We start from the raw sequence: 17,248 nt of genomic DNA on the forward strand, positions 1-17,248 counted from the left end.
GACTAGTCAGTGCATTCAATGGCATAAAATAGGTTGTTATAGGTGTTCTTGTTACAGAAGTGTTTCCAACTCTTATCACCAACCAACCAACTAATTTTCATCCAATGAAAAGATCTGAGTTTGAATCTCCATGCCAAAAAATGGGAGAGTTTTATTCCTCCAAGTGACAACCAGATACTACTAAAGGGCTTTTAAACCATGTCGATTTGGTTAGTCTCTACCAAGAAGTATGTATGGTTTTCTTTCCCAGAAACAAAGCTCAGGGGTTTCATCCCGCAAGTCAACCCACCTGAGAATGGATGCAATTATTAGACACCATATAATGATTCGTTGTCACAATCACTCATGTTCTCTTTCTAAAATAAACCATTTTAGAAAGAGAGCCATAGCTGTTTTTTTTCTTTTTTTTTTTTTCAATTAAACCATTCTGTTGTTCAAGAGTCCAAGAGTCTGTTCATTCGATTCCAACATTTGGAATAAAAGGTAAACTGCAGTCATTTATCTCCTAGGGGCTTACATCTGGTGAGTATGGACCTGGCACACCCAGTTTCCTGAGCTGCATATCATCATTCTTCTCTTCCTTGGTGATTCCTTTCTATCCTCCCCCATCTCCCTCTCTCTCTCTCTCTCTCTCTCCCTGGGTAACTTGGGAATTTTTTTGGCTGGTGCAGCGTAAGCTTCAGGCTTCCTTGCACCATATGGCTAATAATAATAATAATAATCTGAGGTTAAATTTGGCTTCTGGGGAGGAAAGGGGCAATGCATACAAAACAAGGATGGATTCAACCTTCATGTTTTAAGCGAGAGACCAAAGCGATAATAAAATTGAAAAATAAGACCAGCTCCTTGTTTCCATAGATTTTGTTTGGAAAACCTCAGGGGCTCACATCTCGTGAGTATGGGCTTGGTACACCCAGGGTCCTGAGCTGGATATCATCATTCTTCTCTTTTTTAGTGATTCCCTTCTATTTCTGACTCTCTCTCTCCCCCCTCACTCACAGGGTAACTTGGGAAATTTTTTTTTTTTTTTTTTTTTTGGCTGGTGCAGTATAAGCCTCAGGCTTCCTTGCACCATATGGCTAATAATAATAATAATAAGGGAGCCTAAGAAAAATGCTCTGTGACCTCAGTTTCGGAGAGAGAGAAGAATCTCTCACCATTATTTCCTTCCTGGTGCCAGTGAATTAGAATTAGTTATTAAAACAGATCTCATCAAACTAAATAATTTTCAATTTAAACAAAAAAAAAAAAAAAAAGCAAGTGGTGTAACTAGAACGTCAGAGTTCTTAAGCCTGACTCCTATCGGTGGAAATTTATTTGTGTTCTTAACATTTGTTGATTGTAAGTACGTTTAGGATTTTAATTGTTTACAGGATTGCGAAGATAAACTTGAATCTGTGGAACAAAATAGCATTGTAAAGAACCAAAATGTTAGAAAAATTAAAACGCTTGCCGACACATATGGTACGAGTATTTTTGTGTATAATTTTTAATGTTCCCTGATTACCTGTCAGCGTGGCAGTTGTAGTATAGGGTTCGTTTCTTACTTCCAATTTTGATAGAATGATATTATTATACTTTTAATATGTCTTTATCTGTTTAGAAATATAACTAAACGTTTTTGGTAATTTTGACTTTTCTTTAACCAGGATTTTGAACTAACTCGTGTATAATGCGTGTTATACAAGATACAGATAATTATAAGGGGCAATTATTATCGATCTTTGGTATGCAAGCAAGTTAACAAATATTGATGAAGAAATAGTTTGCCAATATTTTATCAATATATTCTGTATATCTTGTGAACTCCTCTGACCGTTTGGTCGTCCCGGAGTATAAACAGAAAATTTATTTATCTATTATTATTATCTATAGATGGATCTTCACCAAAATAATAGGACGGCGTGGTGCACTTCGGTTAGAATGCCTCTTACATTAAACGACAGAGTTAATGTAATTAATAGACATTTAAGATTTTGTAAATCTTGACCGGCGAAAATTCACATTGGATGCAGACACCACCGAAACAAAAAAAAAAAAAAAAAAAAGGGAGAAAATGTTATTGTTTGTTAAATAAATTTCTGGGAATAAGGTAACAGCTGTTTAGCAATAGCACTTCAGTACTCACTCCCTATTGGTGAATCTTGCAGTACCTATACAACCATAGGACAACTGCTACTGAAGATTTATGTACATCATTTCACACTAATATCTTAGAAAAATTTTCTAAACCTCTTTCTACTCCAGTTTTCAGTTTCTTTAAGCATGGGGAAAACAAAAAGGAGAGCAGGAGTGTGTTAGAGGCCTAATGACTGTGATGTTTATAACAACTGGACAGGCATAGAGAGTGGGGAGGTAAATCAGAATGTCTTATAAAGGGGGATTTTAATTTTCCAGATAACTGGAAATTGTGGGTTAGTCACTCACATAGTTATCAAGCCTTTTGTAGAATTACTGGATGAATGTTTTCTACACCAGCATTCTACAGAGGCATTGAGAGAAAGCAAATCTCTTGATCTGATTATTAGCAGTGACCCTTCATGCATTAAAAATCTGTAGATAATAGACCCACTAGGTGGCAGTAATCACAGTGTATTCATGTGAAATTTACTTAAAGATGTAACTGCTGTCAAGGGAAGGACTTTTGCTTTCATAAAGGTGACTACTACCATAGTCTCAGACAGTTTTTAAAATCTATTCAATAAGACCAACTGATGATGTTACCAACTGCAAGTTCTAAATGGGAAATGTTGGGGGATATACGGATATATTTGTAGAAGCCACTAGACATTTTTTACCTAAGAGATACTGTCCAAGGATTAGACTCTAAATGGATATCAGATGAACTGATGAGACTATAGCAGAGAATAAAAATACATGGAATACATATAAATTATTAGGTGACATGCAAGCCTGCAGTAGATAAAAACTAGTCTTCAGTCAAGTCACAAAGGAAGTTAGGCAAGCTAATGCCATATTATAAGAAATCTCTGGCTAAGAATGGAAAGAAAAGTGACAAAAATTTCTTTACTTATGTGAACTCTAAAAAGGAAGGAGGTAAATCATATCGGTCTGCTAGGTATGAATGGTTTAACTGTTGATGATCCTGCTCAGGTTGCTGACAAATTGAATATTTTGTCAGCAACCTAATTTCACACATGAGAAATTTTTTAGGGATTGGGATGCCAGAAGTGAGTCAACTTTTAACAGGAAGCTGACTAATTTTGTGATAACTGAGAGGAAAGTGGAAGAGAGATTGTTGAATCTAAACATAAAAAGGCACCCGGTGGATGGGATCTATCCAAATATATTAAGAGAGGCTGCAAAAGAGGTAAGCGTTTTTGTTATTTGTTATTTTTTTTGGTTTTTAGGAGCATTAGCAACTAAGGCCATATTGCTCTGGGATATGCGGTGGTCATTCCCTGACCTTTCCGCATCCTCCGTATTTGGTGGTGACGGGCTCGAACCCCGGTCTAATCAAGAAGCGTGTGCTATGCACTGCTGCTCCTTCCCACCTGGCTACGGAGGCGCCTGAGAGAGTTAAGCAAAACCTTCAGCCATGATTATGAAAGTATCCTTGGATTCAGGGGAGTTTCTTGTGGACTAGAGCTGTGCGAATGTATCCCCAATTCACAAAGGTAGATCACAGGGTGACAGAGTAATTATAGACCTGTTAGCTTAACTTGTGTTCCAAGGGAAACAATAGAGTCACTGGTTAAAAAAGTAATGCAGGACCATCTAGACAGAATGCAGTTATACCGTGGTCATAGCATGAATTTATTAAGGGGCAGTCTTGTCTGACCAATCTAATTGGATGCTATAATGCAGTAGCAAAGGAACTGGATGCAAAAAATAAATTTGAAATCATATACTTATATTTCAGAACAGCTTTTGTTATTGTTAGACATAAAAGATCACTATAGAAATTGGAGCAGTGTGTCATTAAGGGCAAGTTAACACTATGGATAATGGGATGGATGGGTGGGAGAAGACAGGTATGGCTATCAATAGGCACTGTGTTTCTTGGACTAATGTTATCAGTAGAGTTCTCAAGGTTCAGTGCTGGGCTCATTGTTGTTTTCTATGTTTATTAAAGATACTAATGAAGATATATCAGGCTTAATGTTTAAGTTGGCAGGGTGATTAAAGACAGTAATCAGGGCATGCTACTGCAACAAGGTCTAGAAAAATTAGGCAGATGAGCTGAGAAGTGTCAGTTGAAGTTTAACTTTGACAAATGTAAGGTATTTCATATGGATAGCAGTAATCCCAGAATAATGTACCAACTGTGTAGTACCATATTCAATGTAGTGAGAATGAAGAAGACTGGGAGGGGTGTAATTGTGCAGTTAGATATGAACTTTGCTGAGCAGTGCAGTCAGGCTGTCAACACAGCTCATGGGGTTTTGTCAATGATATACAGGAATACTGCCAGTCAGGATAAGGGTGATTATCACATTCTATAAGGCAATGATTAGGCCAAATCTTGAGTACTGGATACAGGTCTGGAAGCATCATTTGAGAGAAGATGTGGATAGGTTGGAATGGGTGCAGAGAAAAACATCAAGATTAGTGAGGGAGAACAAAAGAGTGCTCTTAACAGGGAAAGCTTCAGTTCTACAAATTGTGGTGGTTGGAGACTATGCACCTGCTGGGAGATCTGATTGATATTTGTACGGCTTTAATGGATCGAGCGGTGCCTCCGTAGCCAGGTGGGCAGGAGCAGCAGTGCGTAGCACACGCTTCTTGATTAGACTGGGGTTCGAGCCCCTGCCCACCAAATACGGAAAGGTCATGGAATGACCACCGCATATCCCCGGAGCAATATGGCCTTAGTTGCTAATGCTCCTAAAACCCAAATAACAAACAAACAAACAATGGATTGAGCAAGTGAAATATTGATGGCATCCTTCCTCTTGCTCTGGTTACATGCATAAGGAGGCATAAATTCAAATTGAAGGATGGTTGCAAAATAGACGTGTGTAAATTTACCTTCAGCCAGCAGGTATTTGATTATTGGAACAAATTTTCATCTTGTGTAGTAAGAAGTGGGTAGTTTGACTATATTCAGAAACTGTTAGAGGAGATGTACAGGTGATGTGGGATTTTTTTTATTTTTTGGCTAATGCTGTATATCAATGTTTTCCTGCATTATTTGCCTACTAATTCTAATGCTACTTTAGTGTGTAGTTATCGTGATACCACCTTTCAAGAATTTTCCCAGATTCCTCCCATTTTGCTTATGTTTAATATAACAAAACAAACAGCTAATGTTGGCATCTGGAAAAACATCTAATTAAAATTCAATTTTGGTCATCATTGGCATACTCTGGAGAAGCCTGCAAATCAGCTATCAGTAAGAAGAAATACTGGAATTCAAAAGATAGCATTTTTTTTTTAGTATCGGTAGTGGAATAATGATGCAAGTAAACATCTCTGATTTCCCCCTTCTTGTAATAGGAGAAATATGTACACACTTCCAGACTTCAGGAGTGTCCCTTGAAGCCAGTGATGTTCTCCTGATTATGGCTAGAGGTTTGCTTACCACTTTTGCTGTTTATTTAAATATTATAGATTCTGTGTCAGCCCTAGTTGCCTTATTATATAGGAACTTTCTTAGCAGGGATAAGGAAGTGATTATCCCATTGTACGAGGCAGTGGTTAGGCTGCATCTTGAGTACTGCATACAGGTCTGGAGGTTTCTTTGTAGGAAGGATGCAGATATGCTGGAATGGGTGTGGAGATGGGCAGCAAGATTGGTGAAGGGAACAAAAGGATGGCCTTACCAGAAAGACTTCAGTTCTACAAATTGTGGCATCTGAAGACTAGGCACCTGCAAGGAGATCTGATTGAAGTGTTTAAGGCCTTGGATGGATTGAGTAAGCTTAATGCTAATGATATTCTTCCTTTTCCTCAGGACTACACACATAAGTGGACTAAATTCAAATTGAGGAGGATGGTTGCAGGATAAATGGGTACTTTGAAGGAAGAGCTAGACAAAATATTGGAGGATGGACAGGCAATGTTGGAAGGTTTTTTTTTTTTTTTTGGCCAATTCCTTATAAGCTTGCTTTCATGCATCATTTGCCACTACTAATACTAATTTCTCTTGAACTTCCTTTCAGTTATCATATCATTACATTCCCAGTTAGAATTAGGTGTACTTCTAGTATCTCCATCTCTAAGAATTTCTTGATATTATTATTATTAGTAGTAGTAGTGGCATATGATGCAAGAAAGCAAGCTTATAAAGCATCAGCCCAAAAAAAAAAAAAAAAACCCTCCCACATCACCTGCCCATCCCCTCCAATAATTTGTTTAGTTCTTTGAATTTATTCAAACTATCCACTTCCACAACAACAGATGGAAATTTGTTCCAACAATGAACCGCCCAATAGATGCAAATTACAGTAAACCCTCGCTAATCCGGTTACAGTTAATCTGGATGTAAATATGAAAAATTCTGTTCACAATTGAGTACCTTGAAAGACACAGGATTTAGAAGGCAGATGAGTAACTCTTTGCACATGCAACATACATTACATTGTCTTGTGTGTTGTTCACTATCGTTGTTGACTCTGAGTCGGACGAATGTTATTGCTTATATCGCTTCATTTGCGTACTTCTTTATATGTACATAAGTTAACATATTTTATATAATTGTGAGTTATAAAGAATTAAAAAGTGAAATAAAAAGAAAACTCTTTAGTTTAACTATCATTAACAAGCCCGAAGTGGTAGAGCAACTTGAAAATGATGTTCCTCGAAAAAAAATAATTGCCAAAGAATTTGATATTAGCCAACAGGCTGTGTTAAACAATTAAAATGATGCCTTTACACTACACACGTAGTTCAAATTTATGGGAAAACTATGGTGTATCACACTGATATTATATAGTAAAATATATATATTAAGAAAGATTTAAAAATATAAAACCATTTTGCCATATTGCATAAACATGACTTGGTGCTGAACTGACTGACAAAGTTTTTTCTATCAATCTGTGGGTACTTTGCCAACCTACCATCACTTGCACATGTTGATCACCTAGGTCTATTATGGGAAGCTTAATATATAGTTGTAATAACACATGTACATCCATTGGAGATTCACAAACCCAGAAGAGTATTTTAGCAACAGTTCTTTTTGTTGAGATTCTGAGAAGTATTTATTAAAAATACTCCTCAGCATTTCAAAATATAATAAAAGGTTCTGAAAAGAAGTGATGGAAGCTTTGAACAGGTGACTTTATATCACACAGTTTACGGATGCAAGACAATAAAGTGGTGGCTTAATTTATCCAACAGTTGTGCCATTATGATTACTCAATTATTTTTCTGCATTGGTGCTCAACTGTATATTTTTGAGTATTTCACTGTTTTAAGAATTAAATTTTGCTTTAATTTTATATACAGATATGTTTGGTGCCTGTTTTAATATAGTATAATTTTTTTTTTCAGGATTTTGATGGACAGCGGAAAGCTGAAAGAGTATTTCAGACAGTAATCTTACTTTTTGCAGTAAGTATTGATTTTTTTTTTTATTTTAAAATACGTCAATAATAGTAGTGATGATAACAAGTAATGTATGATATTTGTCATTTGCAGTTAAGGCTCCTCTGTAGCCAGGTGGGCAGGAGCAGCAGTGCATAGCACACGCTTCTTGATTAGACCGGGGTTCGAACCCGTGACCACCAAATACAGAGGATGCGGAAAGGTCAGGGAATGACCACCGCATATCCCCGGAGCAATATGGCCTTAGTTGCTAATGCTCCTAAAAAAAAACCAAACAACAATTTGCAGTTAAATTATATATTGTAGAATTGATGTGCATTATTATATGAAAAACTCCAGTTTCAGTTAATTGATAATAATTTTATTTGATAATTAAATAATAAAATTGGAATATGCTCTTTCTACATATGTGACATTACAAAATGCCATTGCTTAAAAAGCATAAACTAATCCTTTCAAATGTTCAAATGAGACCTTTATATCAGGTTATCAGTTCAAGTAAATATATAATAAGTATGACTAGTCTTTGTTTAAATAAGAAATGTAGTTGTTCGATTGTTTAAGAATATTACCAAATGGACAATCTTGTATAAAATGAGCATTTCACTAGAGTTTATTAAATTTGATTAAATGTTATTGTTACAAGGGTTAGCAAAAGCTGCAAAAGTAGTTTGCAAGGGTAAACTAAGTTTATTTGGGTCAATTTAAATTCTAAAGACAGTATTTAAATTCTATACAGTGGGACCAACTGATGTTGTTACCAACAGCAAATTCAAAATGGGAAGCATTCAAAGAACTTATCTTGGAAGCTACTAGGCTTTACATACCAACTAAGAAATATTGTTCAAGGTTTAGGCCTAAATGGATGTCAGATGAACTAATGAGACATATGGCAGAGAAGAAAAATGCATGGGATACATATAAATTAACACGTGACACAGAAGCCTGTGATAGATATAAGTTGATCTGTAACCAAGTTACAAAGGAGGTTAGACAGGCGAATGCAGATTACGAGAAATCTTTGGCAAAGGATGCAAAGGAAAACAGCAAAGAGTTCTTTACTTATGTAAACTCTAGAAGGAAGGGGATGAATCAGATTGGTCCACTTGATATCGATGGTTCAACTGTTGATGATCCTGCTCAGGTAGCTAACAAACTAAATGAATATTTTGCATCGACATTCACACATGAGGAGTTATTCAGCGAGGGGAATGCCAGAGGTGTATTCAACTCTGGCAGTAAGCTAGATAATCTTGTAATAACTGAGAGTAAAATGGAGGAGAAATTATTGAAGATAAACACAAGAAAGGCACCTGGGGTGGATGGGATCTATCCAGTTATATTAAACGAGGCAGCAAAGGAAGTAAGCAAACCCTTAGCCATAATTATGAGAGCTTCCTTGGACTCAGGGGAGGTACCCATAGACTGGAGATGTGCAAATGTAACCCCAATTCACAAAGGAGGATCAAAGGCTGACACAAGTAATTATAAACCTGTGAGTTTAACTTCTGTTCCAGGAAAATTAATGGAGTGACTGGTTAAAGAAGCACTGCAGGATCATCTAGATGAGACTTCAGTTATAGCTCGGACGCAGCATGGTTTTGTTAAGGGGAAGTCTTGCCTGACCAATTTGATTGGATACTATGGTGCAGTCACAAAAGAACTGGATGCAGGGAATAACTTTGATATTATATACTTGGACCTTAGAAAGGCTTTTGATACTGTTGCACATGGAAGACTGCTGCACAAATTGGAGCAGTGTTGCATTGGAGGCAAATTGCTGCTATGGATAAAGGGGTGGTTGAGGGGGAGAAGACAGAGAGTGGTAATCGATGGACACTGCTCATCGTGGACTAATGTTATTAGTGGAGTCCCTCAGGGTTCAGTGTTGAGTCCATTATTGTTTTCTGTATTTATAAATAATATTGATGATGGTATATCAAGCTTAATGTCCAAGTTTACAGACAATACAAAGGTTGGCAGGGTTGTTAAGGACACTACTGATGCTATGCTGCAACAGGATCTGGAAAGTTTGAGCAGATGGGCTGAGAAGTGGCAAATTAAGTTTAACATTGACAAATGTAAAGTACTACATATAGGAAACAGCAACCCCAGGGCAACGTATCAACTCTGTGGTACTACACTGACAGTGGTAGAGAATGAAAAGGACCTGGGGGTAATTGTGCAGGCAGATATGAAGTTCTCTGAGCAGTGCAGACGGGCTGCAAGAGTAGCTCATGGTGTCTTATCAATGATATACAGGAATGTTTCTAGCAGGGATAAGGAAGTGATTATTCCCTTGTATAAGGCAATGGATAGGCCACACCTTGAGTAATGTATACATGTCTGGAGGCCTCATTTCAAGAAGGATGTAGAGCTGCTGGAACGAGTACAGAGAAGGGCGACAAGATTAGTGAATGGAACAAAGGGTTGCTCTTACTAAGAAAGGCTTAAGATTTGCAAATTACAGTGTCTGGAGACTAGGCACCGGCGAGGTGATCTGATAGAGGTGTATAAAGCCTCGAATGGTTTGAGCATGCTCAATGCTGATGGGATTCTGCCTTCTTGCTCAGAATAATCACCTGAGAGGGCATAAATTCAAATTGAGGAAAGACAGATGTAGGATAGATGTGTGGAAATTTGCCTTTAGCCAGCAGGTAGTTGGTTGGTGGAACAGACTTCCGTCCCTTGTTGTGGAAGTGGATAGCCTAAATAAATTTAAGGCTCAGCTGGACAGGTATTTCGAACGAACGGGGGGGGGGGGGGGTGAAGTGGAAGTGTTTTTTTTTTTTTTTTTTTGCCTGATGCTGCATAAGCTTGCTTTCTTGCATCATATGCCTCTACTAATGCTAAATGCTAATTTTCAGATTGCAGGATTATTGAATTCAGTTGTGTTGCTTGGTCCGTGCACCCACCATCTTTGTTCCTATATATATTCTATTTCTGCAAAATAGTTTTCTTTCTACCTACTAGGGTGGATCATGCTCATAAAAATCCTTCCCCACCCAAAAAAAAGCTTGACAAAGTCCCTTAAATCTTGAATTAATTCCCATGATTCTCAACATGTAATCCATTCTGTTGTGCGTGGGCAGAATTGCAGACATATATATACATTCTGACCTAATTCACTGCATTTTTCAGCATAACCTAGCAGTTCATCCCCTGGAATATTGTTAAATGGAATAAACTAATTCTTTCTACGAGTTCTGCTATTCGCGTAAGAATTCCCACACAAATGGCAACACTCTTTCCCCTTCCCCCAAAAAACTGACAATCTGTAGGTAGCATCATCAGTTTTAGCTGTCAGAAAATGTTTCTCATCCATCTGTTGTTATTAAAGAAAATGTTATGCAAGAGTGTTTTCCAATAAAATTGAATCCTCATACAAAGCAATTTGCACTTGGCCATTCTTTCATAGTGCATCCCCTAGTAGGTTCACGGAACAGGGCCCCTGACAAGTACCAAATTTTCTTTATTTCTCTGTAGGGCATCAGCTTGTTTCTTTAATGACTCAGCTGCATCTAGAATGCAAGTTCACATATGCATCATATATGCAAGATTACCCACCAGACTGTAATTGGAATACATACCACATTTTGTACAAGTGTGGATTCATGACTCACAGACAATTGCCTAGTCATTATCATGTCATAAGAAATGTTAAAAGTGCTTCTGAATGAGAACTAGTCCTCTATTTTTCTGAGGACAATTCACTGATTTCTGACTTAATTATTTATTTAGGAATTAGTTACAATCCTACACAGTTGGAGACTTTGACTCATTAAAGAGGAGTCTCAAAGGTGAATTACTCCACAATGGAAATAAATATGGGTCAATTCCAGTAGCTCAATTTGTGCATTTGAAAGAAACATTTGAGAATTTGAAGAATTTATGCTGACTTTAAAGTGATAGGCATGTTACTTGGACAGCAATTTGGCTACACAAAAACATCTTGCTTTTTGTGTGAGTGGAACAGTTGGGCAAGGAGTAAGCACTGGGATTTCAAGGAACAAAGAACATAATTCATAAACCACTAATACCCCAAAACTGTCTTTCTTTCAATCTTGCACATCAAACTGGGTTTGATGAAACAGTTTGTGGAAGCTTTACCTCTGGAATGTTTCTGCTTCAACTACCTTTGTACTGTATTCTCTAAAACCAGGTGCTTTTTGGGGCCCAAATATGCAAACTGATGAGGGACCAAGATTTTGAGGAACTATGAATAAAAGAGAAAAACAAGCATGGATTCCCTTCCCACATTATTGCTGACATTTTTTGCCATATTAATATTAGAATTAGTAGAGGCATAACATAACAGCAAGCTTATATACAGCATCAGCCAAAAAAAAAAAAAAAAAAACAACCCTTCCCATTTCACCCATCCATTTGCCCAAAAAGTTTGTCTTTCTTGAATTTATTTAAGCTATCAATTTCCACAACAACAGGTGAAAGTTTGTTCCAGCAATCAACCACCCTCTGGCTAAAGGCAAATTTCCACACATCTATTCTGCAATTATCCTTCCTCAATTTCAATTTATGCCCCCTCAGGTGCATAACCCGAGCAAGAGGAAGAACCCCATCAGCATTGCGCTTGCTCAAACCATTCAAAGCCTAACACACCTCAACCAGATCACCTCAGAGGTGCCTAAGTCTCCAGATGCTGCAATTTTCAGAACTTAAGCCTTTCTTGGTAACAGTAATCCTTTATTCCACTCACTGATCTCGTTGCCCTTCTCTGTACTCATTCTAGCAGCTCTATATCTTTCCTAAAATGAGGCTTCCAGATCTGTATGCAGTACTCAAGATGTAGCCTGACCTTATACAAAGGAATGCTAGCAAAGTTCCTGTATATCATTGACAAGACACCATGAGCTACTCTTGCAGCCTATCTGCACTGCTCAGAAAACTTCATAAATACTAAAAAACTGGAAGATGCAGTTACAACTGGAATGAGCCTATAACATTCAAATAGTGCTACAGAGTATTGTGCAAGATTGTGTGTATATTTTAGCAGTATTACTTTTTTTTTTGTTTTATTAGGCATTGAGGGTTTTTTTTTTTTTTTTTGTCCACCTCTGTTTCATGGCTAGAAGATTGTTCTGGTGGGATGAACAAAATTTGGTAATTTGAGTTCAATAAATTTCTTGTATTCATTAGTTTTCCATATTCAGCAACTGATATAAGGCTTTTAAAGATATGTAGTTTGGCTTTGAGAAAAATCTTCAAACATTATAAAGAACTGTTGTGGTTTCACTAATTTATATTTAAGTTTATTAATATATTATTTAAAAAAAAATATATATATATATATAAAAAATTTCTGAACTTTAAAAATTTTTATATTTAGGCTATTGGCTTGGTATGGGGCTACTTTTATCAGCAATTTTCACACACTGTATATATTCTTGGAGCTGGATTTGGTCTTTCATGCTTGGTAAGTAAATTATTCCCTAAGCTTGTATATAATGTTATGTATATAGTACATAACAAACAATACTAAATATAATTGTTTGTTATCTACTGCTGGCATTTGTGGCAAGCAGATGTGCCTTGTAGAGCGTTTCATAGCAACAGAAAGAAGTAAAGATAAGAGGGGAGTAGAGCAGGATTTCAAAGTTATTTAGTGTATTGTACAGTTTATTTTTGATAAGTTTTTTTTTTTTTTTTTTTTTTCCCTCCCTCCTGTAATAGTTTGATTTTTTTAATATTATAAATATAATCTTTTGAAAGTACCTTTCATTAATATTTAGTAAATTCTGCCATGGTTGTTACAAGATCTGCCTTGAACACTTTGTCAGAGGGTACCACGACTCATATGGAAATAGCCAATGGTGATTTCCGGGTGAGTCATGATTTTATCCTTTGCAGAACCTGTGGCATGTATTCCAAGGTCGACATAGATAATCATAGCTCACCTGGTGATTCTTTTCTTTGTCACCGTTGTAAGGAGTATATCTATCTTAAGTTAAAATTTGGTGCATTGCTACAGCAATTTGAATCACTGAAAAAATGGGTGCTTGCCCTCGAGAATAATGTAACTGGGAGCTCGTCAGGGACTCAAGACTCTAGTAACCTACCAATTGATTCACTTCTGATTCAGGCCCCATAACAGAATAACCAAGTGCAAATTACTGTGGTTCAAAAGGACTTAGTTCTGTTAGAAGACTCCATTGTTGGGGAAAATGGGAAATATTTTTTGTAATAAGGATAGGTTGACTAGAACCAGGGTATGTCTGCTGGGAGCAACTATTAATGATGTCACCAACAGACTGTCATATTTTAAAGAGAATATTATTATTCATGTGGGGACTAATGACATTTAAGCAAACACGATCTGATGATTTGTTAGACAAATATAAGACCACGCTGAAGAAATGCCGTGAGTTAGGTCACAATGTCTACTTGTCTGCAATTCTGCCCAGGCACGATAGGAGGGATTATATGCTGCAAGCCTTGTGGATTAACTTAAGACTTGGACTCTGCAAGGCTTTTGGGGGGAAATTTCTATCAGCTCCTTTTCTCTTATTTATTTTTAAAAAATTTTCTTATTATTTTTATTTTAGTTTATTTTATTTATTTTATTTTTTAATTTAATTTAATTTTATTTAGTTATTTATTTTTATGGCTCCATAAGCCATAGGCTTCCTTGCACCATGTGGCCATTGCTAATACTAATAATTTTATTTATTAGTAGTAGTGTTCTTGAATTACGAGGTGCATTCAAGTTACAAGGTATACAAATTTATTTCTCACAAAATAATTGAAATATACACACAGGACTGCTTTTCATATAACTACCAATTAGTTCTGAATGTTTTCAGGTGGCAGTATGTCACATTGATTGCAGTTCCATAACCAGTATACTATGTTTATAATACTTATAATGGCATCCTTCTGTTTGATTTTTACATCTCACCAAGAAAAGTCCAGTTGAAATTCATTGGGAAATGTCAAAGGTGTGTCCTGTAGGCATTATGGATATAAAAAATGTTCGTAGCTGGGTATGTAAATTTTGTGAAGGATGGGAGTTCTGTGAGATTGAAGCACATGAACCAAAACGTCAAACCAATCATTCAGTCCAACATCCACTGAGTTAAGGAAACAGTTCTGGGTGACAGAAGATCAAAAATGGCTGAAAATGCAACAGCTACAGCCATTTCTGTTGGATTGTGCACACCATACTCTATGAAGATTTCAGAATGGGCAAGGTGTCAGTTCAGTGGGTTCCAAGGCAGCTTTTCTAGGAACAAAAAGACCATTGTGTCAACTTGTGTGAAGCATTGCTCACTTAAGATGCTGGAGTGAATGGATCTTTTATATTTCCTCAATCGTCACAGTGGATGTGACAATGGTTCTACTCTTTGATCCAGAAACGAAATGTTTGTGTTGCCACAAATGCAGAGAAAATAATGGTTGCTCTTTTCTGGGGTATTGATGGAATAATCCTTACACATTGTGTACTCAAGGGCACTACAGTGACAGGAAATTCATATGAAGAAGTTCTGAAGAAAAAGTTTGAACTTCAGGAAAAACATCCAAACAGACTGAATCACATTTGCTTTCATCAGGACAATGGTTCACTCCATCGTTCTGGAAATGAGCAAGGTGTCAGCTTGGTGGGTTCTAAGGTAGCTTTCTCAGAAACAAAAAGACAGTTGTGTCAACTTCCTCCACACCCTCCTGACCTTCCACATAGTGACTTTTTGGTTGTTCCCAATGATGAAAGATGCTCTTTGTGGCAGAAGATTTCCTAGCCGACAAGCAGTTGCTTCTGCCATTTACCAGTGGACCAAACATACCTCCACAGAAAGCTTTGCCACAGCCTTTACAGCTTGGAAGAACAGCGAGAAAAATGTGTGCAACTTCTAGGAGATTGTTGAAAAGTGTAATTTCTGTATCTTGTGTACTTTGTGAGAAATAAATTTGGAGATCTTATAACTTGAAAGCACCTTGTATCAGTTAAAAGAAAAATAATGAAGCAAAAGCATTATCATTTTTCATAATTTGAAACGAAAGCTACCACTGTATGTTTTGTGCATTAGCTCACACAAACCTTTCAAAAGTATTTTAACACCCCTCCAAGTTAGTGAATGATGCAAACATGTATATGTTTCCATCATCCACCATTTCAAGGCTTGTTGGTGGGTGCCATCTGGGTGGTGGTGGTGCCCACCGAGAATAAGTAACAAATAGTCTTCTCTATTAGTGAAGCGTTACATATTCAATGTAGTGCAATACATGGTAACTTGTGAAGGATGATCACAATATGAGATACAGTTGAAATGATGCCTTTACACCACTTTCATAGTTTTTGTTTAAGAGCTTTTTGTTTAAGAATAAAAAGATCTACGGTGTATCTACACCAATATTTAACAGAACTGCTATACGGAGAATGGTAAAAAGTGATATTTTTCTTGATGTGCTATTAAGACAGCTACTTCAAGCCTGGCTAAGGCAGTGCAGTAAAGTTAGCCAAACTTACTATCAGTGAAAGTTTGAGCAACTTCATTAAAATCACTTTTGATTATGCAGGGAGTACTACCAGTGCTCATTGCTTCTCCTTAGTATTCAAGAATTTAATAACCACTTCTCCATGCATTTAATTACTCTGCAAAATTACAAAGAAATTCAGGAAGTACTACAGCAAAAGAGTGTCTACATTTCAGAATCTAGAAAATTTTCAGATTTTTTTTTAATCATTAATTAATTAAAGGGTAACATGGGATCATTATTTTGGAACTACACTTGTCAGATGCAGGTGTAGTTCCAAAGCAGCAGCAGCACTGCAAGGTTAAATTAGTAATTCATAAGCTCTAAGCTACAGACAGCATCACTGATTTCAACTCAACACTTTGTGTGTTCTGTTATCACTCCTCGGTTTTCATTGTAATAGAATGTAGTTAGTTTGCAGTGTTGATAGTTGAATGTTGTTTCTAAGTTATCTAGTGAGAAATAATTTAATACTGCTTTTTTTTTTTTTTTTTTTTTGCCCAGCTTACTCTTCCTCCATGGCCAATGTATCGTCTTAAATCTCTTCCTTGGCAAAAATCAAGAGAAGATAGTAATCCAGAAGTTTCAAAATCAAAGAAGAAGAAATAAATTTTAAAAAAATCTGCTGTATTTACATTTATTTCATGATTTATGCTTTGTAGTTTAAGAATAAATTTTTGACTGGTAAAATACTTATTCCCACATCTTCCATTTTCTACTAAATATTAAATCTACAATACTTCTATTTTTTTAAAAATTAATATTAAATGTATTTATTGATACTTTTTAATAGAAAAAAATACATTTACATATTGTTCAATGCTATAACGTATTTTCTTGTCTTCCGCTCCGTGATATCGATTGATATTTGTGCAGTACATAGTTTCGTAAGTTCTTCAGTATCAGAGAGAGTGAGTGAAGTGTTCATTACTAAATAAGTAGTTTTTAACTCTTCTCAGTGTTGAAAAGGATTGCTCCCCAGAAAATTTTGTTACTGCAGTTGAGAAATAAATACGAAGGGCAAAGTAAATATTCAGATAATTATCCTGCAAGTTCTTCAACAACTACAATTATGCTAATACTAATTGTTATGGTAATTGCCACACTAAACCCTCACAGGCAAGCAGAGCTAGTATTGTGTACTATATGAAATCTAGGTGTAATATTATCATCAGTTCTCGTATAATATCAATTTGTTTATAATATTTTGTTTAAAATAAAAATTTTGCTTTCCTGTTTACAT

General features: G+C 36.3%; 1 protein-coding gene across 1 annotated transcript; it reads left to right on the forward strand.

Annotated features, from left to right (window-relative positions):
* The first annotated feature begins 1,304 nt into the window (after positions 1-1,304).
* Positions 1,305-16,690, forward strand: Spase12 (Signal peptidase complex subunit Spase12). Its single transcript, XM_090379224.1, has 4 exons — positions 1,305-1,464; positions 7,462-7,521; positions 12,863-12,949; positions 16,510-16,690. Exons 1-4 carry the CDS (start codon positions 1,429-1,431, stop codon positions 16,612-16,614), a joined length of 288 nt encoding a protein of 95 aa, XP_090235350.1. The 5' UTR covers positions 1,305-1,428; the 3' UTR covers positions 16,615-16,690.
* The last annotated feature ends 558 nt before the right edge of the window (positions 16,691-17,248 follow it).

Source organism: Mastigoproctus giganteus, chromosome 1 (assembly GCF_048544385.1).
Source record: "Mastigoproctus giganteus isolate SK-2022 chromosome 1, ASM4854438v1, whole genome shotgun sequence".
NCBI lineage: Eukaryota > Metazoa > Arthropoda > Arachnida > Uropygi > Thelyphonidae > Mastigoproctus > Mastigoproctus giganteus.

Bases quoted from the DNA above. Each gene is read 5' to 3' on its own strand.
- Spase12 (XM_090379224.1), top strand. From the start codon at position 1,429: ATGTTAGAAAAATTAAAACGCTTGCCGACACATATG. The intron at 1,465-7,461 runs GTACGAGTATTT...TTTTTTTTTCAG, and splicing joins AACGCTTGCCGACACATATG to GATTTTGATGGACAGCGGAA. The intron at 7,522-12,862 runs GTAAGTATTGAT...TTTTATATTTAG, and splicing joins CAGTAATCTTACTTTTTGCA to GCTATTGGCTTGGTATGGGG.